This window comes from Antechinus flavipes, chromosome 4 (genome assembly GCF_016432865.1).
Source record: "Antechinus flavipes isolate AdamAnt ecotype Samford, QLD, Australia chromosome 4, AdamAnt_v2, whole genome shotgun sequence".
Taxonomy (NCBI): Eukaryota; Metazoa; Chordata; class Mammalia; order Dasyuromorphia; family Dasyuridae; genus Antechinus; species Antechinus flavipes.
The window spans coordinates 7197083-7220912 of NC_067401.1; the positions used below are offsets into that span (position 1 = coordinate 7197083).

Below are 23830 nucleotides of genomic sequence, written 5' to 3' on the forward strand. Positions count from 1 at the left end.
CCTTCTCCTATTACTACTACTGCTGCTGCTGCTGCTATCATTACTATTATCCCTTTCATTATTAATACTACTACCACTGCCATTACCGCTACCGCTACTATTCTGGACATCACTTCCCCCATCTAAATCTCCTTCTTCATCTGTAACATGAGAGGGTTGGACTTTATGACTACTAAAGTGGTCTCCACATTGAACTCTCTGCTCCTAGTCCCTCCTATCCTCACCGATTCTCATTTGCCTCCTCTTTCTGCATCATCCTCCCCCACCATCAACTCGGGGGATAAATTTGCCGATACGTCAACAAAAAGAACAAGAAATCCAAGCTCAAAAAAACCTCCATTAAACTTTATTAAAAAGTTCCTTTGTGTAGATTTCCCAAAAACAAAATAAAAATTAAATTCCCTCCCTCCCCATTTTTTATTCTATAAAACCCACAACATCAGAGGAATGCCAAAAACATTCTACACCAGGACTTGAAAATCTTTAACTGAGGCGTGGGTCCCAGCAGTGCATCTGTGCAAAGACGTCTTCCATGTTTCTAGTTATGTTAGTTCTGTTCAGAATATCGACAAAGAGAAATCAGATGGAAATATAACCCAGCAAAACTACACCAAGCTGATAGTGAGCCTATGGGGAGAAGCAGCTCCCCACACAGAGACTTCCCATCTCAAGTTAAGGAAATGATGAGCTAAGCAGGTCTGGATAACATAGCTGTAGGGAGTCAAGGAGCTTCTTGTTGGAGGTTTTACACGGGCCCCCAACGAGTGGGATCCCGACCTCCATTGGGAATGAGATTTGGGCGAATTGATCATGAGCAACACTGCTGGGGGGTGTCTGTATTTCATAATGTGGAAGGGATAGGCTATAACCACCTGAAGACAAGAGCACTCAGTCCACAAACAAATTTAGCACCATATTGATAGGTCATGCAGCAAAAAAATTAAAAAAACAAAAAAACCATTTCCTTCAAGGTTTGCTCATAAGGTAAAGCACGAAATAGAACAGTGCATGGTCTTGTCTACCCATAGCTTCTAAAAGGGCAAGTTGGGAATAGCTGAGTCCTGTGCTTCTGGAAGAGGTATGTGTCAACAGTCTGTCACGGTTAGGTTCCTATTGTTGAAATGACTCCAGGATTGATGTGTGCTGCAAAGGAGAAGGAGAAGGAAGGAAGGAAAAAAGAGTAAAAAATGAGTTATTGAACAAACAAGGAAAAACATTTTCTGATTCTGAAAATTAGCTCTAGAAATATCTTTAATCTAATCAGGGGCAAAACTAAGATAGGGCAACATACTCTACCTAGAGCAGAAAAATTCAAAGGGTGCAAACAGAATTTCAGTATCTAGAATCGGGATTTATCACCCAGTTTGTAAGAATAACTAGTCAAAAGGTAGGATGGTCTGCTACTCCTTACCACTCCCACATAACTGAATCTATCTTTAAAACAGATTTTTTTTTAATTTGAGAGTATTTTTCATGCTGCTTGTATATTTTGTCATGCATACCCCATGGATCAAAATTCATAGTAATGATCCAGTTGTGATAAAGAGTCATAAGAGGCTGAATTTGGTTGCCTTTTCTTTGCACTGATAATAAATCAAGGAATATGAAAAACACAGAATTTGGCACCAGAGGCCCTGCGTTCCGATCCCAGTTCTCTTGCTTTTGAGCTTGGTACTCCTGACACAAAGGTCCCAAAGGGAGGAATTACTTCATAAATGTGTGTTGTAGGAGACTGGTTAACATTTATGTCCCCAATACTTGGCACGGGGACTTACCTATTGTCGACAGTTAATGTTTTGGTTAATTTAAGATAAAAAAAAAATTCTCAGCTTGGGGAGGTGGTCAATTCTGAAAATATCCAGGGGAATGTTTCTTTTCATGTACATCCTCTAACCTCCCAAGTCTTTTATTTGAGTAGGATTAAGTATGGGGAAGCAATCATATGTACCCCCCTTCACCGGCAAGCAATCAACATGCATGGATTAAGCAACTACTGTATGCTCGATATCATGCTAGGTGCTAGGGAGACCAAGACAAAAAGTAAACATCCCTGGCTTTGAGGGGCTCACATGCTAGTGGGGAAAACAACTGATAAATATATGCATGCACATGCACAGATTAAGTGGAATAGATACAGAAAGTTAGGGAGGAAGAGTGCCAGCAGCTGGGAGGATGGAGAAAGCCCTCCTCTTGGGGGTGATGAGTGAGCAGAAGAGGAAGAGGTCATTTCAGGCAAAGGACAAAAGGAAGGGTTTTTTGTAAAGAACCAGTTCAGCATTCAGAAAAGGGAGAAAACAAGCCTGGAAAGGGAGGTTGGGTCCAGTTGTGTGTAAAAGCCAAATAGAAGAGACTGCATTTGATCCAAAGTCACCAGGGAGCCAGAGCAGATGATCGAGTGAGGGACTAGCATGTCTAGTCCTCTAGAAAATGAAAGAATTCATGGGGTTCTCACTGGGGCCTTTGCTGGGACATTTCACTTGAGGGAGAGCAGCTTATAAAGCCCTGATTTTTTTATTTCTTTTGCTTTGGAGATAGGTAACTTCAAGCTGGGGGGCAGCACCAGGGGCATGGACAGCGCCTCTCAGCACCACTCACCAGGCAAACAGGCCCTTTCACAGTCAGACTGAGTCTCAAAGTTGTTGCCATTGCTCCCGCAGCCGCTGTACCAGAACCGGCCACAGCTCTTGGTCTCGGGATCATAGAACCACTTCAAGTTGAACTTCCGGCAAGTCCCTATTTCCTTGGGCCGCTTGCAGACATCTTGAATTCAGAAAAGAGAAAAGAGCATGTTGACAACTTCTGTGTGCTGGCTACTAGGGTCAAGGTGTCAGGGCTCCAATCAGGGAAGGAACAAGGGAAAGGAGAAGAAAAGAGGAGAGGGGGAGGACAGAGGAGGAAAGAAGAGAAAAGAGAAAAAGATTAGAGAGGGGAAGAAGAGAGGGAGGGAGGAGTGGGAGAAAAGGGGAAAGAGGGGAGAGGGTAAAAAGGAAAGGGGGAAGAGGGGAAAAGGAAAGAAGAAGAGAGAGCAGAAGGAGAGGGAAAGAGAGTAGAAAGAAATGTGAGGAGAAGAGAGAAAAAGAAGTGGGGAAGAGAAAAGGAAAGGGGAGGAGATAGAGAAGGGGAAGGAGAAGAAAGGAGAAGAGAGGAAGAGAAAGAAGAGAAGAGAAAAGATAGAAAAGTAAAGGGAAGGGGAGGAGAAGGGAAAAGAAAGGAGGAAAGGACAGAGAAGAAGGAAGAAGCTTAAGTCCCAATCCTTCCCTCTTTCCACCTCTATAACTTCCAAAATAAAGCCCAATCCCTCTCCTGATTTTGGGTCACAGACAACACCTACTAAATGACTCTGAACAAGAACCAGGGTCTGGGAGAAAGAGAGACTGGACCTCTGGGATGAGGGGGACTTAGCTCTCTGTGGAGATGTTAGAGCAGTTAAAGGAGGAATTGAGGACAAATGCTCATCAATCCAAAACCCACAAAGACCCCAAGCACGCATACACACACACACACACACATACACACACACACACACACACACACCAGCACGGTGCAAGTATTCTGAGTAGGAGGTGTTTTTCTTTGACCAAAGAAGGCAGTTTGGCTTTCTCATCATCCCCTTTTCGTGTGATCTACTGCCTGATCAATCTTCCAGCAACCTAAATAGCTGCAGAGAAAAAATACAAAGCTCCCAATTTCTAAGGAAGGATGGAGTTTTTTGTTTCTTTGTTTTCATCATTTTCCTGATAACCAAGTACTAGGATGAAATATTCATCCTAGATCGGGCTGCCTAGAAACACCCCAAGAGAGATGAGCACCAAGACATCTCACCAGTTGCTGGGAGATGCATCTCAGCTTGGTCATCCAAAAAAGATGAGAAGAATCCAATTTTCATTTCCCAGTTATTTCCACCTCTGTCCTGCTCCTCCTCCCCAATTAAGAAAGGATCCCCATCAAGGGACACCAAAAGGGAACAACTTGTTTAATTCTCAGAAATGGACTCTGGAATTCAGGAGATACTCATTTGGAACAGATCCATGACCCATAAATGGCCTGGGAAGTCACCCTAAAGGCCCACTGAGAACTAGAGACATGCACTCTCCAATCTTTAAGGAACATTAGCATCCATCCTGGCCAGCCTGTATCCATTCAAGGGCCCCTCTATAATATCCCTGAACAAGGTGTCATCCAACCTCTACATGAAGATCTGCAATGATGGGGAGTCCCTCCCTCCAATAGCAGCCTCTTCTGTTTTTGAACATTTCTCTTTGCTTGGAAATTTTCCCTTAATCAAGCCTAAATACATCCCCTTGCAACATCCCCCTACTGTTCCTGAGAGTCAAGCAGAGCACCACTCATCCCCAAGTCCTGGAAGGCAGCATTTTCCCTATAATTCATTTGGTGCTGCAGATACTGTTGTGTCCTCCCTGGAATATGTTTGAATTTTCAGACATAACTCTGGGATCACTACCACAATGTTCTTTGGATCAAAAACCAGTTTCAGACTCAGCATGAAGTAGACTGACTTCTCTTTCCTGCCTCTCTGGAGTCAATGGAAACAATAGGGAAAAAAGATAATAAAATCATCACCTTAGAAAGACTCCTCTGGCTCTTTAAGAAAATGGGTTTTTTCCCCTTTTTTTTCCTTTTTTTACTGAAGCTTTTTATTTTCAAAATATATGCAAGGATAATTTTTCAACACTGACCCTTGTAAAACCTTGCGTTATAATTTCCCCCCCTTCCCCCCACCCCTTCCCTAAATGGCAAGTAATCCAATATATGTTAAACATGGTAAAAAATATATGTTAAATCCAATACGCATGAATATTTATACAATTATCTTCCTGCACAAAAAAATCAGATTGAAAAGGGAAAAAATGAGAACGAAAACAAAATTCAAGCAAACAACAACAGAGAGAGTGAGGATGCTATGTTGTGATTCACACAGTTCCCATAATCCTCTCTCTGAGTGCAGATGGCTCTCTTCATCACAAGACCATTGCAACTGGCCTGAAGCATCTCATTGTTGAGAAGAGCCACGTAGAAGATGGGTTTTTTAAGTCCATCTTAAGCAACCGCCTGCTTCTGATGGATGGAACATGTGCAGTAGCCAAGGAGAAATGCCTTCCTTAAATGGAAGGGAATGGATCAAGAAGCAGGAAGGCTTCCCCGACATTGGCCCCGGTATACAAAAGGAATCCGAGTCTGGAATGAGAGCCAGAAAGGGAAAAGGCCCTTCTCTGGGCAAACCCCACTCCAGAAATTCCATCCCCGATCTTGGAAGAGACGCAGACTGGCCGAGTCCTCTGCAGGAGACCCGCAGAACTACGATGGCCTGTTGCAGCTTGAGCAGGCACAAAGCCATGTCATTGTCATGCACACCCTTCATCAACCAGGCAAAAAAGCATCAGACGTCAATAGTGACTTCTGACACTAGCCAGCATTGTAAAACCATGGATATATAAGCGTGCTCTTGAATCCAGAGGTCGTCTTTCTGATGCATTTTCACTAATGGGACCCCTGACAAATCTCTAAACGTTTAAGTTGGGGAGGAGTTGTTCATTTATATCAGTAGAGAGAATTTGCATAATGGGAATTTTCCTCTCTATGAAATCATAAATCTGTACCAAAAAATTAAAACAAATATAAATAAATGGGGATCGAGAGAGAGATTTCTGTTCAATTCATAAACTTAGTCACATTTGTTAATAGTTTTAAAGCTCCTGAAAAAAAACCCACTTCTTTTCATTTTAAATTTTAAAAAATGGAATGTGTTTGCACAAACATTATAGAACAGAATGAGAAGACCACACATGAATCTGTGAGTTTCTATTATGTAGCACCTGCTTTTCTTTTTCAGTAAGTAATAAATTCAATCTGATACTTTCAGAGCTGTCCTGCTGTCCTGCGCTTCCTTCTGGCCTTTTTGCTGTTCTTTCCTCATGCAAAAACAACAATGAAAGCAAAGCTTTCCATATCTTAAAACCCTGACAGAAACTGGGTTAGAATTTAAAGGATTGGGGTTCTATTTTTGTCTCTGTTGGAAATCATGAAAAAGTCATTGCTCTGTGCCTCAGTTTCCTCATCTGTAAAATGGGAGAAGTAACGCCCATAGCATCGGCTGCACGGGGCTATTGTGAGATTTGAGTGAAATTGCCACTGGCCAAGTTTAACATGCTATGTGAATGTCATCAGACATTAATTAGAGAGATAAAACCCAGGAGACTGCTTGGCAGCCACTGCCAAAGGAGGACAAATATTGTTCCTGGAACAGAAGCAAGTATTAATGGGGATGTGAAACACCTTAGTTCCAGTGACTTAGTTCTGAGAAGGCACCAGCCCAGAGCACCAAAGTGTCTTCCTTTGAGGTGATCAGGAGATTAAAAGAGAAAAAAGTCATCTGATCACACCTTCCTAAAGGTAAAGCTTGATGTAGAAATATGGCCCACCAGCCCAAATAGGAGGAGATGCTGAAGGTGAGATCATTGGCCATCGAGAAGACTTTATTGTTGAGCTCTTTCAGCTGCTGTAGAGCAGAGAGAGGGGTAGGGGTGTTTTGGTGGGGCCAAAAGTAACACATGGCAAATCCAAAATTTGTTGATGCCGAGAATGGCAGAATGGGCTCCTCTGTGGGGTACTTATATGACACCACACATCTACTAATGCACTCAGGTTCTCTCTCAAATCTACTGGTATCCCCCCATATCGATCCTAGGCACAGCTCTGCCTGATGCCATCAAAGAACCACTTAATCTGATTGTCCTGGCACTGAGTGCCCATGTCAAAATCCAACAGAGAGGGAGCTGTCCAATCTGAACTTCAAAAAGCACAACATTAGCATTTAGGCAAAAAAAAAAAAAAATAAGTGTGGAGAGGAGCTGAGGAAATGGACCAAAGAAAAACTCCTTCATTGGGGGTTTTCACCATTTTAACAGGGCTATTTTGTAAACAGCAATTTGAGATGCAAAGTAGAGAGGAAATGGCTGATTGGGAATAGAGTCATCAAGCAAAGAATTCCAGGTTTTTCTGCAGAGTTCCTCAATGGACAGATACAGAATAGCTCTCTAAAGTCCTCATTCTTCTATAAAAAAATTATCATTATCAACTTTTAAAATTTAATTTGTTGCAATCATTTTAAATTTCAAAGTAAATAGAATGACTCTGTTGACTGTATATGCTTTTCCCCAAATAGATTGTAAGCTCCTTGACTGGATATTTTTCCCTTTGTGTTCCTAGCACTTAGATCAGTGGTTAGCATATTATAGCATTTAATAAATACTTGTAAATTTCATTCATTTTTTAAAGTTAAATGTATTTATTTTGATTTCAAGAGTCCTAAAACCATTTTCCAAAGAGAAGTTCCCCAAAGCAGCTTAGGAAGTAAATGGGTGTTTTACTTTGTGGGAGGAGAAAAGAAATAAATCCTGGAAAGGTTGATTTAGTCAAGCAAAGTACATTAAGGACATTTGTGGATCTAGAGCTGAAAGGGCTACATAACTCCCCATTATGGAGAGAAAACTAAAGCCCAGAGAAGTGAAATGGTCTAAGGTTACACAGGGTAAGAAGTAATACCAGCATTCAGGCCCCCAACTCCCAGATCATCACCCTTTCCCCCTCACCTTACTCCCTAGCCTTACCTTACCTAGCCCAAGAAGCTACTTTTTAGCTTTTTCTAAAAGATCACAGGGGAAAAGATTCCATTATTAAGCTTACAAATTGGTCCTAATTTTGGTCCTTCTGACTCATCATGAAAAGAAAGGAAAGAGTAAAGAAACAAAGCCAGAACCTCATTTAAAGATTTCATTGTTTATATCTATGTAAAACTATTTATATTTTCTTGATCCTTCTGGGTCATACATCCCCAAACTTCCTAATTAATGGTGGGATTATTTTCTCTTAATGACTCATGGATGCTAGAATGAGGAAGGAGTTCTCCTGCCCCATCGAAAAAGGGACAGCATCATGTGGGAGGATCCAGGCTTGACTCAGGGAGTTGGAGAAGCCTGGAGTGACATCCACCCTTGACTGGTGACATTTAGAAAGTGACCCCACCACTCTGGACTTTGGTGAACTCATCTACAACATAAGAAGGAAGAGGTGGGCTCAACATTCTCTAACTTTCTGATTAGCCCCAAATGGGTAATTTTAAGACAGGTGCTGAGGCTCTCCTGGTAGTTGGGAAGTATGTTTGCCAGAGGATATTGGTATTCGTGGAGTGCTTTGTTTTCCTGGGCAGTTAAGGGGCGCCATATTGCATAAAGCCCGAGGTCTGGAGTCAAGAAAGTTTATCTTCCTGAATTCACATCTAACTTCAGATACTTAGTATTTGTGTGACCCTGGGTTCATCAAAACTGGGTTTTTTGCCTCAGTTTCCTTATCTGTCAAATGAGTAAGATGGAAATGGCAAACCTCTCCAGTATCTTTGCCAAGAAAACTCCAAATGGGGTCACAGAGAGTTGGGCAAAACTTGGACACAACCGAAATGACTGAATAACAATAAAAGTACCTCAGTGTTATCTAAAAGTACCAAATAGCTGATTTTAGTATCACTGAGCCTGGTACACACACACACACACACACACACACACTTTGAGTATTCTCAGACAAACAGTAAATTTCTTTTCCAACTCTTTGAGAAAATTGTTTTTCTAGGATCACAGGATCCTTTTCCTTTGTAATTTCCCTCTTGGGTCCTTCATAACTAAAGAGAACTTTCAGAACATGTGTCCTGGAAAAACAGGTCTCACTGTTTTGTGGGAATACCTGGGATCAAGTCCCAGTTCACTTCGTAGCACCACTAGTAACTCCCTAAGTCAGATTCAAGTTATAGATAGCTTTTCATTGGAGAAGAAAATATCCACACTGGAAGTTCCCCAAGCTCATGAAAATAAAGATCTGAACTCCAAACCACTACTTATCACATAGAGCAACTCACCTGCTTCTGTCCCTTTCCATGGCTCAGAATTCACCATGAGGTTTACTGTGGCGCTCGAAGCTGTCTTTGGAGGCTGAGGTGGTGGAGACTGGATTTTCTCTATAGGAACAAATTAAATTTTGCTATTAGAGGAGCAGGATGTTTTAGACTTTTAGGAATATCAACACTTTTTATCTCTTGCAGGAGGGAATTTTTCAGGCTTAATAATGTTTACTAAACAGAGTGGAAAATAAACATTGAAATGAGATTAAGGCAACTTTATAAACAAACAAAAAAAAAAAAACACTTAATGCCTAGCACATAGTTGGTGCTTAATAAATACTGATTGATCATTCTTTAACTCATTATTCCACCCTTGATTATGTCACTAAACCAACAAACCAAGGCAACCTTTAACCACTTAGTTTTTCTATTAACCATGTTTAAACATCGTCTCAGAAATATTTTATTCAATTCGATAAGCCTTTGTTAGGCCCCTACTGTGTGTCAGACACTCTGCTGGACACTGGGCGTCTGAAGACAAAAATTCTCTCAAGACTCTTGTATTGTATTGGGGAGACAGAAGCAAAATCTGTCCAGGGACAGTGAGCATACTAAAGTAGAACATTGGCTGGCCAAAAATGACTAAAATTATGTTTTTATGATCAGTTGATTCATTTCATTACAAATCATGCTAAAGATCTCCGGTCCTTTATTTGCACAAGAAGAAAATAGGCTTAAAAGTCTTTTCAACAGGACAATGAACTGAATACAAGGCTATCTTTTCCATTTAAGTTTCATTAATATTGTGAAATCCCAATACTAACGCAGTCATATGACAGCATCCAATTACAACAGGGAATCCAGCAAGTCCAGCTTCTCTACAGTTTCTGTTGAATGTAAAATAAATTCTGAGGCAGCTAAATGGTACAGTGGGTAGAGTGCCAGGCCCGGAGTCAGGAAAACTCATTTTTGTGAGTTCAAATCTGGCCTGTATGTGGGGTTCCTCCTTGAAGGCAGGAACTGTCTTAAGGCAGGCACTTAATAGCTAGGTGAACCTGGGTAAGTCCCTTAACACTGTTTGCCTCAGTTTCCTCATCTGTAAAAAGAGTTAGAGAAGGAAATGACAAAACATTCCGTGCCCCTGCCAAGCAAACCTCAGATGGGATCACAAAGAATAAGACATTATTGGAAAACAACTGAACAACAATAAGAAAAATAATTCTGCATAATATATGGGTGTATGTATAATCCAAATAATATCCAGAATTCTATTTATGTTTTATATTTGGGTCAGTGTCCATTAAGAGACATGAATCAGGAAGCCCCCACCAATGTGTTTCTTTTACCAGCAAACCAGGGTCCCTATTAGTTCAGAGCAGAAGAAACTAAACAGGCCAGCAAGGTGAAGGGCAAGAAAGGTTTTCTCCCTGTGCACACAGAAGGCACTGCTGCAAAGGTGATGGGGAAGAAGGAAACTTGCACAGGGAAAATGCAAGAGCACAGCAAAGCACAAATGTAAAGAACAAGAACACAGAACCATAAAAGCTCAAAATTGGAAGAGAGCTCCAAGGTTCAGAGTTCAAAGAGTTAGAAGGAACCCGAGAGGTCATCTAGCCCGACACGCCCATTGTACAGAAGAGCTTTTGTAGGTGAAGAGTGGATAGCTAGAAAGTTAACATGTTCATGGGGTTTAATCCAAACTTGAACTAGAATTCCCTATTTATGACATTTGTTATAAGTGATCATCCTGACATTGTCAGAGATCCCAGTATTCCCCAATGTCATTTTTAGGCATTTTGTTACTATTTTAAATACAAGGTGAAGAATGGGAGAGAAGTGAGAGGGATTAGTTCGCCTACATTGGCCACTCTATGTTTTATTTGAGATATGGGAATTTTTTAAATTTTTTTTTTCTTAAGGCAACAAGGAGACTCACTTGTGGTGAATGTTCCCTCATAGGTCGCTTTGACCTGGGATTTCAGGTAGCTGACGATGGCCACGTGGTACGTCTGCCCAGCAACGAGACCTCCAATGACCCGTTCGGGCACCGTGAGGTTCTGTTTCAGGACAACGGAGCGGTCGTGCGTGGAGGTGATGGTGAGGTCATAAATATAAGGATTGGGTTGGTCAGGATTCACCCATCGAAGCTTGGCGCTGTTCTCGGTGATCTCGGAGACCTGGACTTCTCTGGAAGTCTTAACTAAAATTAAAAATAAAAAAACAAAGGCCCGTAAGGCAACGCGCTAGAACTGAGAAAATGCTACAGCTAAATCCTACTGTGGATACTTAGTATTTATCTGGTTTTGGTCAAATCACTTCATCGCTTAAGACTCAGTTTTCCCTCCTGTAGAATCATACAGTCAGATTAAATGACCGGAAAATCCAGCTCCAAATCTGTGATTAAATAATTTATCTGTTGCTCAGTTTCCTCGTCTGCAAAATAAAGTGCTCTCCACCTGTGACCCTGTGTCTGTCTCTGAGGGGGCTAAGGACGCCAAATAGGGAGGCTGAGAGCACTGGTCTCTGCTTTATTTCCAAGAGAAAAAACCATCTCTTTGGGTTTTCTTCCCCTCTTATATCAGGAATCATCAAGTACCAAAGGGCTGACCCGTAAGCCTGTAATGCACCTTCCCCCAAAAACACTTCTGAGGATGGTCTGACAGCCCATCGCTGGCAAAGGAAGCAAGAAGTCCAAGAAGTCGGCAAGGTTCCTGCAGGCCCGGCGGAGTGGCTATGTACGTACCTGCTGGCTTCGGGGACAGTGGCTTCGTGGCCTGGGGTTTCGTGGTGAGTGGTTTCGTAGTCACAGGTTTCGTAGCCACTGACTTAGCGGCCACTGGCTTTGGAGCAGCTGGCCTTGAGGCAACTGGTCTAGCTACTGCAGCTGGGTTTGCGGGGACCTGCTTTGCAGGGGCTGGATTGGCAGCAACAGGGTTGACAGGGGCCTGCTTTACAGGGGCTGCATTGGCAGCAACAGGGCTGACAGGGGCCTGCTTTACAGGAGCTGCATTGGCAGCAACAGGGCTGACAGGGGCCTGCTTTACGGGGGCTGCATTGGCAGCAACAGGATTGGCAGGGGCGTGCTTTACAGGGACTGGATTGACAGGGGCCTGCTTTGCAGCAGCTGGATTGACAGGGGCCTGCTTTGCAGCAGCTGGATTAGTGGCAGCTGGATTTGCAGGGACCTGCTTTACAGGAGGCATATGAGCAGCCGATGGATTTTCAGGGGCCTGCTTTACAGGAGGCATATGAGCAGCAACTGGATTTGCAGGGACCAGTTTTGCAGGAGCCTGCTTTACAGAAGATAGAGGTGCTGAAGTCGTGAGTTTTGTGGTAGTCACGGGCTTGGGTGTAGAAATGGAAGTCGCATTGTGAGGACCGTGTCTGGAAAAACAAAGGCAGCATTAGCTCTCTCCAGAGTGTTTCTCTTTCCAATTAGTTCAATAAACACCAATGACATTTGTCCTGTGTTCCAAGGACAGTGACAGGTCTGGGAGTCCTTCCCTTCAGGGAGTTTGCAGTTCAGTAGATTGTGTCCCCAAACAAGAACACCAACATTTACATAGCACTGCAAGGTTTGCAAAATTCTAAGTCATCTAGTCAACGAGCATCTATTAAGCACCTACTATATACTAGGTCTGGGCAGGTGCTGGGAATGCAAAGAAATACAAAAACTCACTTCTCTTAAGGAGCTCATAACAGCCTAATGGGAGAAACAACATGCAAACAGCTCCATACAAACAACATGTAATAAAACTTTGGGAGCTGAGTGCTGTTAGAGGAAACAGGAAAAAGACAGAGAAATGATCCCCTGTCACTGGGGCAGTCGCTACCTCTGGAAAACACTTTGTAAAATTCTGTATCTTCTTAGGACTTTCATATGTGTCTATTCTCTGGGAGACTGTAAGCAATCTAAGGGCAGAGATTGTTTGTTGTGACAAAGAATCCAAAAGACCCGAGTTCAAATCTCATCTCTGACACCAGCTAGTTGGGTGGTTCTAGGAGAGTCACTTCAATTCTCTAGACCTCAGTTTCCTCACCTCTCCAATGGGGAAGCTGGACTAAATGGAGCCGTTAGCTCTAAAGCACCCCCATATCCAATAGGTGCTTAATAAATGTTTGTGGTATTGAATTTAATTCTTTAAAGTTTCTTCTATTAGATCTCCCTGCCACCCAATCCCAGGCCTAGAAGAATAAAAAGTAATAGACATTCATTTGTCTGCAAAGATTGAGATATAAGTCGTCCCTAGAGCCGCCATCTTGCCATTTGTAGAAGGGAACAGCCTTCCAGAAGACTGCGTCCAATGACAGACTCTGGCTCTGCCGTGGCGGCTTTGTACAATCACTTGTCACTGTTATAACTGCCCCTCCTCCTATTCCTTTGCCCCAGACCTCAAGGCAGGAAATACTCTCTCTGTGGTTGTACTTGAGACTTTGCCAATGCCCACATGGGCATTAAGAGTCTGCTAAGCAGCCACTGCCTTCTGGGCACAGCACAATACCTTGGCTTGTACAAGGCAAGCATGGCCTTATGGTTAGCTTACAAGAACTCTTTAACTTCTCCTAATATTGTTTCGTAATTTCATTGAGGGTGGGCATGAGAATGGAAGCTCCCAGTATGGAAAATCCCTCAACTGTTGCATAGCAGCAACTAGCCTATAGAATTTTTATCGGAGAACTTTTACATAATATTGCAATATTATTAGTTCAGAAGAAAAGATCAAAAAAACATTGGGGAGACTTCTCTAAACTGATACAGAGTAAAGAGAGCAGAATCAGGAAAACAATTTATACAATAACAACAATTTTATAATTTATAATAATTTTATGCAACTTCATAATTCTGACCAATGCAATGGCCAACCATGAGTCCAGAGGACTCATGATAAAACCTGCTGCCCACCTTCTAAAGGCAGGAGCATGGACTTAAGTTGAAGAACAAGATATATATTTTGGACATGGCCAATGTGGGAATTTGTTTTCTTAAGTGGACACATTTGTTACAAGGCTTTATTCATTTTTTTTGTTTTTTTTTCCAATGGAGAGAAAATAAATGATTATTATTTAGGGAAATTTTTTTTTAATTCCCTAAAGCTCCAATAGGCCAAGTGTCCTATCCATAGTCATAAGTGTTGAAAGTATCAGGTAAGGCTTGAACTCATGTCCCCCTGCCTTGAAGGCTGCCCACTAAACCATTAAGTAGCTTAAGTATAAAATGAACAACTTTAAAAACAAAGGATCCATTTTGGTCTTGCTTTTCCCCAACCCTGCCCCCAAGAAGGCATTCTGGGAGAAGAAAGATCACTTACATTTGCCTTTGGCCAAACTTGATAGGATTCTTGGCTGGCTGATCTCCCTGGAACCAATCACATTGTTTCCTTACATCTGGAGACAAGTAAAATGCATTTTCACCTATGCAGGGAAACAAAAAACAAAAAAAGGTAAGGTTATTTTTTTTAATTAATAAAATAATCCATTAGACCCAAGTACAAATTCACATGAGCCTCAAGTCAAGGATGGATGCTAAGAGCATATCCCATGAATACGAAGAGAACACCCTGTGAGCAAACACACTCTGGCCTGGGTTTGAGGGGTCAGTGACACTTTCTTAAAGTTATCAGGGAGCAAGATTCTCGAACTTCTTGTGTCACATTGCCCTATCGGCACTTGAAGACATGCCTGATTTTTAGGCAGAGGGGAAATATATTCAACGTGGCAGATTAGCAGAAGCTAAAGGTAGTGGAATGGCCAGGATTTCAGATTTTAGAAAGCTGACCCTCAGGGAGACTCTCTCTTAAAGAGAAGAAATCCACCCTCCACACATCCGCCACGCTGATATTCCTGAAATATTCATCTGACCCTCCTACCCAAAGCCGAAGACACCAGTGGCTCCCCTCCGGAGCCAACCCAAATAAAACCGCCCTCTTCCCTGCTATAATGGAGAGGGCATTGAGTCTGGGGTCAGGAATCTAGGTTCACAACCGTGCTCTGCTTTTTCCTTTCTGTGTCAGTTCGGTCATCCTTTAACCTCTCTAGCCTCAGTGTCCGCCTTTGTAAAACAGGAGGATAGCTGGGTGACCATCTGAAAACCTATGATTTTATGACTCTTAGCATCACCATCAAGCATTTATTAAGCACTTTCTGTGTACCAGGCACAGTACTAAGTGCGGGGGCTATAAACAAAGAACAAGAAGCAGCCTTTTCCCTGAAGACCCTTATCACTTCTCTTCTCCACTTTGCTCTCCCCAAGTTCCTTCAACAAGGCACTCACTGTTGACGAAGGAGGGCAGCAGCCTTGCGAAGCGTAACAGCGGCTCTTCGTTCAGCTCCGTGGGCTTGTCGGCCAGTTTGAAGAAGACGTCGTTGGGCTCACTGGCGAAGCTGTAGACGTCCTTGACGTTGACCTTCCGGCCGATGCCCAGGATGACAAAGAAGTAGCCTTTGCACTTGGCCTGGACGATGATTCTCTGGAGGTCGTCGAGTTCGTCCTTCCTCAGCTCGCCGGTGACCATGAGAACTATGATCTTCAGGTCCCGGGGGTTGGGGGCGCTTTCGAAGACGCTTTCGATGGCGTACTCAATGGCACTGCCCAGGGCTCTGGTTCCGGGCAGCAGGGTCATGTGGTTGCTGAGGAAGTCCACCAGTTTGTCCTTGGAGCCATAATCAGTTAGGGAGACTTCCACCCGGGCAGGGGGGACGCTGGTGTTGGTCTCGTGCTCCCAGGGCGCGTGCTGGAGGACAGCGACCCGGGTGAGGTGCTGGGACATCTTGGGATCGGGACTGATGTCCAACTGCTTGACCATGTAGGCGATGTACTTCTTCATCTCACTGAAGATAAACGGGGTCGTGGTCTCCGAACTCTCCAAGATGAAGGCCATGTCGATGTCCACGTCGCTGCCCGCGGCTCGCCTGTCCCGGAAGGCGGGCCGAGCGCTGCCGAATCCACACGATGGGTCAGGATTACATATATCTAGAGAAACACAGAGATCGATTCTTGTCCTTAGAAGGAAGGCGGTTCTGATCAGGATATAATGGAAACATCTCCACATTACACCAATGTCCACTCCCAGACTACCACAAACATCTACCAATAACGAGAGGGAACAAAGACACTAACAATACCTTCCCCCTCACACATATTGTGACAATCACAAGGTACTTTAGACTCTTATTTCCTGTGAATCAGCATAAATGAGTCATAAGTTATCATTCTGGACCTACCACCAGTCAGAGCTTCATGGAGGATAGATACCTCAACCCAAAACAAGACCTTTCCTGGGCTCTCTCAGGCAATTCTTTCTAAAATTATTTCCCATAGATATATCTTATATGTCCATAGTTATTTACATATCATCTTCCCCGTTAGACTCTGACTGTTCCAGGGGGGAGACAGTGGTCTTGTCTTTTTTGTATCCCAAGAGCCCAGCACAATGCTGCCTGACATAGAAGGGAATTATTTAACAAATGTTTGTCGACTGATTGACAGTTTCCCCACCGGATTCAATTTGATCAACCCCATGGATAAGCGGAATGAATCTTTACAATAAGGTCCCAATAAGGCCTTACCCAAGCACACATGGCAAGTCAACACATTCTTTAAGAACTCATTGAGGTTCCTTGCAGAGGGGAGAACCAGAGCGTGTCCCACAGCCGTGTTGTTGATCTGAATTAGACAAAGGAAACAGTTTTGAAAGATGAAGGAAAAATAAATCAAGTGTGAATACGTATGTGTGTGTAGAACACAGCGTGAATTGTGCTTCTTAAGTCAAACAATTTATCACTAGATGGAAGCCCTGCTCCCCCTTCCTTTCTACCCCAGGTCTGAAATAACATTATCATCAAAAATAAGAATTGAATTCATAGTCCTTGCCCTGGGACTGGCCATTTCTGCCTCCGCATCAGCATCATTTCTATAGTACTTATTATGTGCCAGGAATTATGCTAAGCACTTTATAATTGTCTTATCCTTTGATCCTCACAATGACCCTGTAAGAGAGATGTTATTATTATCCCCATTTATAGATTAAGAAACTGATTTGCTTGGGATGAGACAGCTAGTGTCAAAAGTTGAACTCGAGTTTTCCTGCCTCCAAACCCAGTGCTCTACTCACTGCACCACCGAGATTCCGCAGTGACCCAGCAGTCTTGCCTAAATTCATAACATTCTGACCCATCCTTCTTTATCAACTAACCAATAGTTACAAATGCCCCCAAGTACTTATAGACCAAGTGACAGAAAAAAGGATCAGGGCAACATGCTCCCTCCTCCTCCTTCCCCTGAATGATCCAAGTTAAGGTCAAGCCTTCGATGATGACTTGTCAGGATCCAAGAGCTCCAGGGATTCATAGGACAGACTAGTCAGCACTAGGTCAGGTGACCTCACCTAGACACCTAGACTCACCTAGACACAGGTGAGTGTGAAAGTAGCATCCCAGGCCTTATCCAACATGTGTAATCACCAACTAGCCTCCAATGCCTGTGTCCTTCCATAGAACACTAAACTTGGAGTCACAAAGACCCGAATTCAAATCCTGCCTCAGAAAGTTTCTAGCTAATCCTTAACCTTTTTGGGTCTCAGTTTAATCATCTGCAAAATGAGAGAAATAAGACCTGATTGTCTCTAAAGCCCTTTCCATCTTTAAATTTATGTTCTTATGAAAAGCGTCAACATCCTCTAAAGTTCAGAGCCCTGAGACCAAATCCCAGTTACTCAGCCCTAGTTATAGCTCTGGTGGATAAAACATCAGTGAGCATCACTCTAACTCTAGTAATATGGAAGCTGCTTGAAGACAGGCACTATTTTATTATGGGAGTTTTGGGTATCTCCAATGTCCCACGCACAGTAGGTATTTAATTAAAGTTCTTTGGATTGAATTGAATTCAACTCACAAAATCATACAGTTGGAAAATACCTTGGAAGTGAATTAATGAAGTCCTGGTTCATAGAGGATGGGAGAAGGCAAGGAGATATAAAAGTACATAATTATATACATAGTGATAGCTATTATTGTATTATTATTGTATTGTTGTATTACTATTGTAGCTAAGAGGAAGATGAGAAGGAGGAGGCATGGGATATAGACAAGTCACTTAGCCTCTCAATGCCCCAGATGCCTCTCTAAAATTCTAGGGTACAGATTGCATGACAACCTATGGTAGAAGAGGGAGTTTCCTCCCTGGAAATCCCCTACACTGATGATTTAACATTTCCAATCCTCCCCCAATATCACATTTGGATCCCAAAGGAGGAAATTTGGGCTGTTTTGTCTTCTTCCCTTCCTAATGCATTATAAACAGCACTGGAAACCAAAAACAGGAGAAGAGATGCTCATTTGGTGTTTTATCTCCCAGAGCAAAAGCCAGGGCTGAGAAACTGGGCTGGAACCAAGTGGGCTGAAATTTAGAGGGTACAGATACAATTCGCCCTTGTGTGATAGAAGCAAAAGAGCTTAATATCTAGTTAACCAGAACAATTACTTAAAGTAGGAAGCTACCACGTGGAATGCTTTCCCAAAACTTCAACCATCAGGAGCCTTCCTTGACCAAATCTCACCCCTTCCTCCTTGAGACAACAGTTTGCTCAGCCCCTCAGAGTAGCCAGTGTGGGACAGTGCCACAGGGACTCTGTCTGCCTTATTTTAACTGAGTTGATTTGGCGGCTCCCTTCCAAACCTATGACTGACGAGTGTAAGACTTGCCTCATTCTGGGTTTTTCTCACGGACCAGCTCCATGACCCTCACTAGACCCTGGTGACCCCCCGTTGGAGGAGACAGCATTCCTGGGATTCGGCATCCACAGGCAGGAAGATGACATGGCCCTCCTCCCCCCCGCCTAGCACAGACCTGCAGAGCATTGATGAGGGTCCTATCCTCCCTGCTTGTCAGGAACAAGGGCGTGATTCCCGCATCGGACAGCTTGAGCACGGCCTCATTGAGCTGAGGGGAGGCTCGGACGACGCCGTTGCTGAAGAAGACAGCCACCTTCCTCATGAGGAAGCCGCTGCGAGCCCTCTTGAAGGTGTTCCTGGCCACGAAGGACATGGCGGTTTCCAAGCTGCGTTCCTTGGACGTCAAGGGCACCTGCAGGTTCTTGATGCGCTCCAGCAGCAGGGATTTCCTCTTGGAGTCGGGGAATCGGATCTCCGTGGTCACTTCATTGTTGTAGGTCACCACCGCCACTCGGGCTCCTCGAGGACAATTGCTCTCTGCTATGGTCAAATCTCCCACAATCCTCAGGAGGGCATCCTTCATCCGGCTGAAGATATCTTGGCTCACCCCTTGTGAGGTGTCTAAAGCGAAGGCGAGTTCCGTTGGGAAAACCGGGCATTCCAGGGGCCCTGCCGAAAAGAAACAAATGCTTTCGATACAAGTAATTTTTTGACTGCTGGAAATAGAGAAATGCAGTGAGAGCTCCCGTCTCCCTAGTATAGAAAAGTTTACAGAAATCTTTTTTTAAATCAACCTTAGAAAGTTGGGAAGAGAAGAGTAAGAAATCCTATTTTATAGATGAAGTAACTGATACTCAGAAAGGTCAGGCAGACTGCCCAGCATCACAGAGCTAGCAAATGGCAGAGCCAAGACTTGAAACTTCGGCCTCCCACTCCACCACTGGGGGAGAAAGGCGATCCATTGAAAAGTACTCACCATAACAGCAAGCTGAAAAGGAAAAGGAAAGCAGTTAGAAAGATATTTCTAGAACCAGATTCCTAATTGTTCAAGGTAATTGGGGGAGGAGTGAAGATAGAGTACTTACGGCATGTATCTTTGATGCTCTGAATCAGGGCACATTGCTTTAAAAGAAAACACAAACACAGATGAGTAACATGTATAAATCGGGGAAATCCTGATGAACAATAGTCTAAATTTTAATTTATGTTTTGCTTACCTCCACTGATTCTCCTCTGTTGCCTTTATCACCCTGTAAAAGGCAAGGAAGAAAAGATTAGAAATTATGGACCATTTCCCAGGATCATTACTTAAGTTTAATAAAGAAATATATCTTATTTTTTATTCCCACATTCACATTTTTAAGTCTTTTACCTCCAGAAAAATCACTGAAGAAATGAAGGAGCCAAGTTACATTTTTATTACAAGTTCTTCATTAGCTAATGAGTAAAAGAGCTGGGATTTATTTCCAAGTGTTCTTACTTGGACTATATGGCCTCCCTCTGTCTGTCTCTATTTCTATCTCTGTCTGTCTTTGTCTCTGTGTGTCTCTTCCTGCCTCTCCGTCTTTCTGTCTCTCTCTCCCTCCCTCTCATTCTCTCTATCTCTCCCTTTTTCTCCTCCACATCTCCCTCCTTCTCTCTCCTTTAGTCCAACCCCTTCATTTTACAATTAAGAAAAATGGGGCTCAGAGACAGAGTGACCTGCCCAAAGTCACAGAGGCAAATAAGCAGAATCAAAAGTCAAGTCAAATCCACATTCTTCATCCCACAGAAGAACCCAAAAGCAGAACTGGAAAACTTTCTGGGACCCCAGAAGATCACCCGAACCTTCTTGGCTGTCTCTCCACAGGTGACAGCCCTTGAAGGCCAGCTGTCTCATTCCCTAAGATCTCCAGGGACAGAGACTCCATGGAACATCCCCAATTCTCTCATAATGTGGTTTTGTCACAGATGGTAAAGAAGTTTGTCAAGAACAGCCCTTGACTGGCAATCTTGGGGCTGGGAGTTGGAAGAGGGCAGTTAAAGAGAGAGAAAGAATCCAGAAGACTTTGGGTGTGCCAGGGAGAACAGGCAGGAACATCCAGAAGACAGTCTATCAAAAGGAGAAGGAGAACTGGGGGGAAAGAGGCTGTCATATTTAGTGACTAGGAGGCCATTAATAACCTTGTGAGAATAGCTTCAGTCAAGGGGTGGGCACAGATGCCAGCTGGCAAGGAACAAACACGGGAGGTCAAAAGTAAGTGGAAACATCAAGTGCAGACTGTTTCAGGAACGTTATCAGGGAAGGACACAGAAGAGATGGAATGGCAGCTGTATTGGCAGATGATCAAAAGAAGACAGTAAGTAAGTTTTGGGGGCTTCTTAGAATGGAAATATGGGAAGGAGCTAGTGGAGAATGAGGAACTGAAATGACTACTAGACAATAATAATAAGTGTTGGGTCAATGAATGAATGAGTGAGTGAATGAAGAAATGAATGAGTGAACGAATGAATGAATAACTTCTGAACCAATCATCCCAGGGAAGAAAGTGAAAAGAATGGGGTCAAGAGCTCAATTGTAAGATGAACAAAATGCTGAAGCAGAGCACTTGGTCCAAACCTCACCCCTGCTTGTTTGCATAGAGGCAAGTCATGATAAAATAATTATCTCTGACCCTCAAATGGTGCCTTGATATTTCCCAAACATTTTACATCTATTACATCTTTTGGACCTCTCTGGGTTTCAGGCTACTCATTTGTAAAGTGGAGGAATTAGATTAGATTACTTCCCTAAATTCCACAGTAAAAACAAATTCAGTTTTTTTCAACGTTCCAAGCCTTTCATTTCAGCAGACTGGAATGTTAAGTGAGATGGATTTTTTCCCTTTCCTCTGCAACATCCAAGAAGTGAAGCTAGAAGAAGGTCCATGTGAAGGAGGGAACTGGATACAGAAGACTTTCAGTGACTACTAGCAGATCAAAAAGGAGGCTAGGTTGAGAGGTTGCAAGAGTACTCACAGATGGTCCTGGGTATCCTGGATCTCCCTTCTGTCCAAGAGCTCCAGGTGGTCCTGAATTTCCCTGCAGAAAAGCAAAGCAAATTTAGTTCTATTTCCTTGGGAAAGAGTTCTCAAAACCACAAAGAACTCCAAGACTTTTTGGATTAATCTGGTCTTTACCCAGGTTTAGGCTCAAAGGAATAACTGGGTGGATCTGTATTCACTGGCATTGCGTTCAACAGAGAGTACAAGTTTAAGTAATCTGGCCAAACACCTTTCTCCGTGTAACCTTAAATATACATCTGGAAGAAACTCCAAAGATGGACAAGGAGCTGGGTCTGCTGTCAGAAAAGCTCACCTATTTTTTGGTTCTGTGTAGCCAGAATAGAACTATTTTCCTAGCAATGTCTTAGCTAATCAACCATTATAAGCTCTTTGAAAGCAGGATCTATCCTAGTCTTTCTCTGTATCCCAAGCAAAGCATCCACTTAATAAATACTTGATCAGTTGAGCGACTGATTAGCTTCAAGTCAAATATTGCCACAATTTCAGAAGAATCAAAAGTCTAAGCTCAAAAAGCAATGGGAAAAAATAGAAGTAGAGGAATCAGTAGGTTATCTGGGGCCCTTGGTCTGGAGTGAATATGTAGTCTGACTATACCAGAGTCACTGGAGAAAAGGCTATCCTTAAGACAGAGAACTGGATATGAGGTTAGAACGCAGGGTATTTATTGAGGGTAAGCAATCGTTCCAATTTTTTTTAAATCCACCCTTCTGCCAAGTAGTTTGGTCTGGCAGTCTAGATTAATGAAATTAATTAGGCAAATGTCCAATAGTTCATTTCTCTTTATTGCCTAACCCAACAACCTAAAAATTAAGTTTTTGTTAACGACCTGACTTTGAGCTATCTCACAATCTGAACTGCTGCAGGGGTCAAGTTAAAGAAGTATGGCAAAAATTTTACCTCCAGCAAGATCATGGGCTCATTGGTCAAGTAGAGAAGTCACACTGGTTGATGAGTAAGGAAAACACCACATATGAATTCCCAGTGTGCCCAGAACCACCCTAGAAACACTCACCAGATGTCTGGTGCTGAGCTAAGCTGCCAACTAATGCACTGAACCAGTTGGGCCAACTCCAAGTCTGAGAAGTTTTAACAACTCCATGTTTCTAATTATTGTGTCTCCAAAGCTGGGAAGGGTTCTCTGGCACTATCCCTTAATAAAAATCATTTAGCTGAATAGGAAATAATGTTATTTTTTTCAGAATGTAAAGGAATAGACTATAACAGGCCTTGGGATGAAAAGGTCTTTTTGTTTTTCATTTCTATTCCATGCCTAAAAGAATGAGCTGGAAATAATCAATGTGGTGTTTTGGAGTTGAAATTTATTCATAGGATCATAGACTCATAAATGTAGAGCTGTAAGAAACCTCAGAGGCTAACTGGTTCAGGCTCCTCATTCTGCTGAGGTCTGAAAAGGCCAAGTGAATCCACAGCTCCACGATGACCTGCTTAGACAAAGGAATTCATTGGTTGAGTGGATGATACTAGGACTAAGACTTACCCGACGGCCTCTGCTTCCTTTAGGTCCTGGTCCTCCATCCACACCTCGGTCACCAGGAGCACCCTAGGAAGAAAGGGAAGGAATAGTTGGTATTCCTTATATATATTATTCCTTATATAATATTATATAATATATATATATATATTCCTTATATAATAAGAAGGTATTTGCTGAAGTCAAGGAGACTGTATCAGTCCTGAATGACTCTCTTCTTCCCACTGAATTCAGTGGACTAATGAGGGTGGATGGGTGTGTGTTTTATACTGAGTAAATCAAATTAGTTGATTGATAGAATTCCAAAAAGTCTCTAGAAGGTCACTGAGGTACAATCATCGACTTCATTCAGAAATCTCTGACAGAAGATAACATAGTCCCTGCTTGAACATTACTTCCAATGACAGGGAACTCACTCCTTTACAAGTCCATTAATTTCAGTTGGTTATAGTTCTAATTATTAAAAAGTTCTTTCCTCTGGGATCAAACAGGAAACATCTTCCTCCTCTTCCATAGGACAGTCTTCTGGAAACCTAATACTTCTATCACGGCCCCTGAGTGTTTCTTGAGTTTCTTCTATCTCATGCTATGTTTCTAGACCCCTTCAGCATTCTAATTGTCTTTACCTTCCTAAGATCACTTAGATGCATTCCAACTTGTAAATGATCCCCTTAAAATAGGACTTCCAAAACTGAACACAATTCTCTAGATCAGGGT

At 42.8% G+C, this 23830-nt stretch overlaps 1 protein-coding gene across 1 annotated transcript in view; it reads right to left on the minus strand.

Moving 5' to 3' along the window:
- Window positions 1-324: 324 nt before the first annotated feature.
- The window catches only part of COL6A3 (collagen type VI alpha 3 chain), an 86267-nt gene continuing 62761 nt past the window's right edge, over window positions 325-23830 (minus strand). Inside the window, 14 exon segments of the mRNA XM_051999189.1 lie at window positions 325-1143; window positions 2596-2760; window positions 8927-9025; window positions 10845-11108; window positions 11652-12292; window positions 14218-14320; window positions 15180-15878; window positions 16475-16571; window positions 18753-19246; window positions 19554-19565; window positions 19663-19699; window positions 19795-19827; window positions 21575-21637; window positions 23120-23182. Coding sequence (XP_051855149.1) covers window positions 1103-1143; window positions 2596-2760; window positions 8927-9025; window positions 10845-11108; window positions 11652-12292; window positions 14218-14320; window positions 15180-15878; window positions 16475-16571; window positions 18753-19246; window positions 19554-19565; window positions 19663-19699; window positions 19795-19827; window positions 21575-21637; window positions 23120-23182 — 2811 coding nt within the window. The 3' untranslated portion in view covers window positions 325-1102.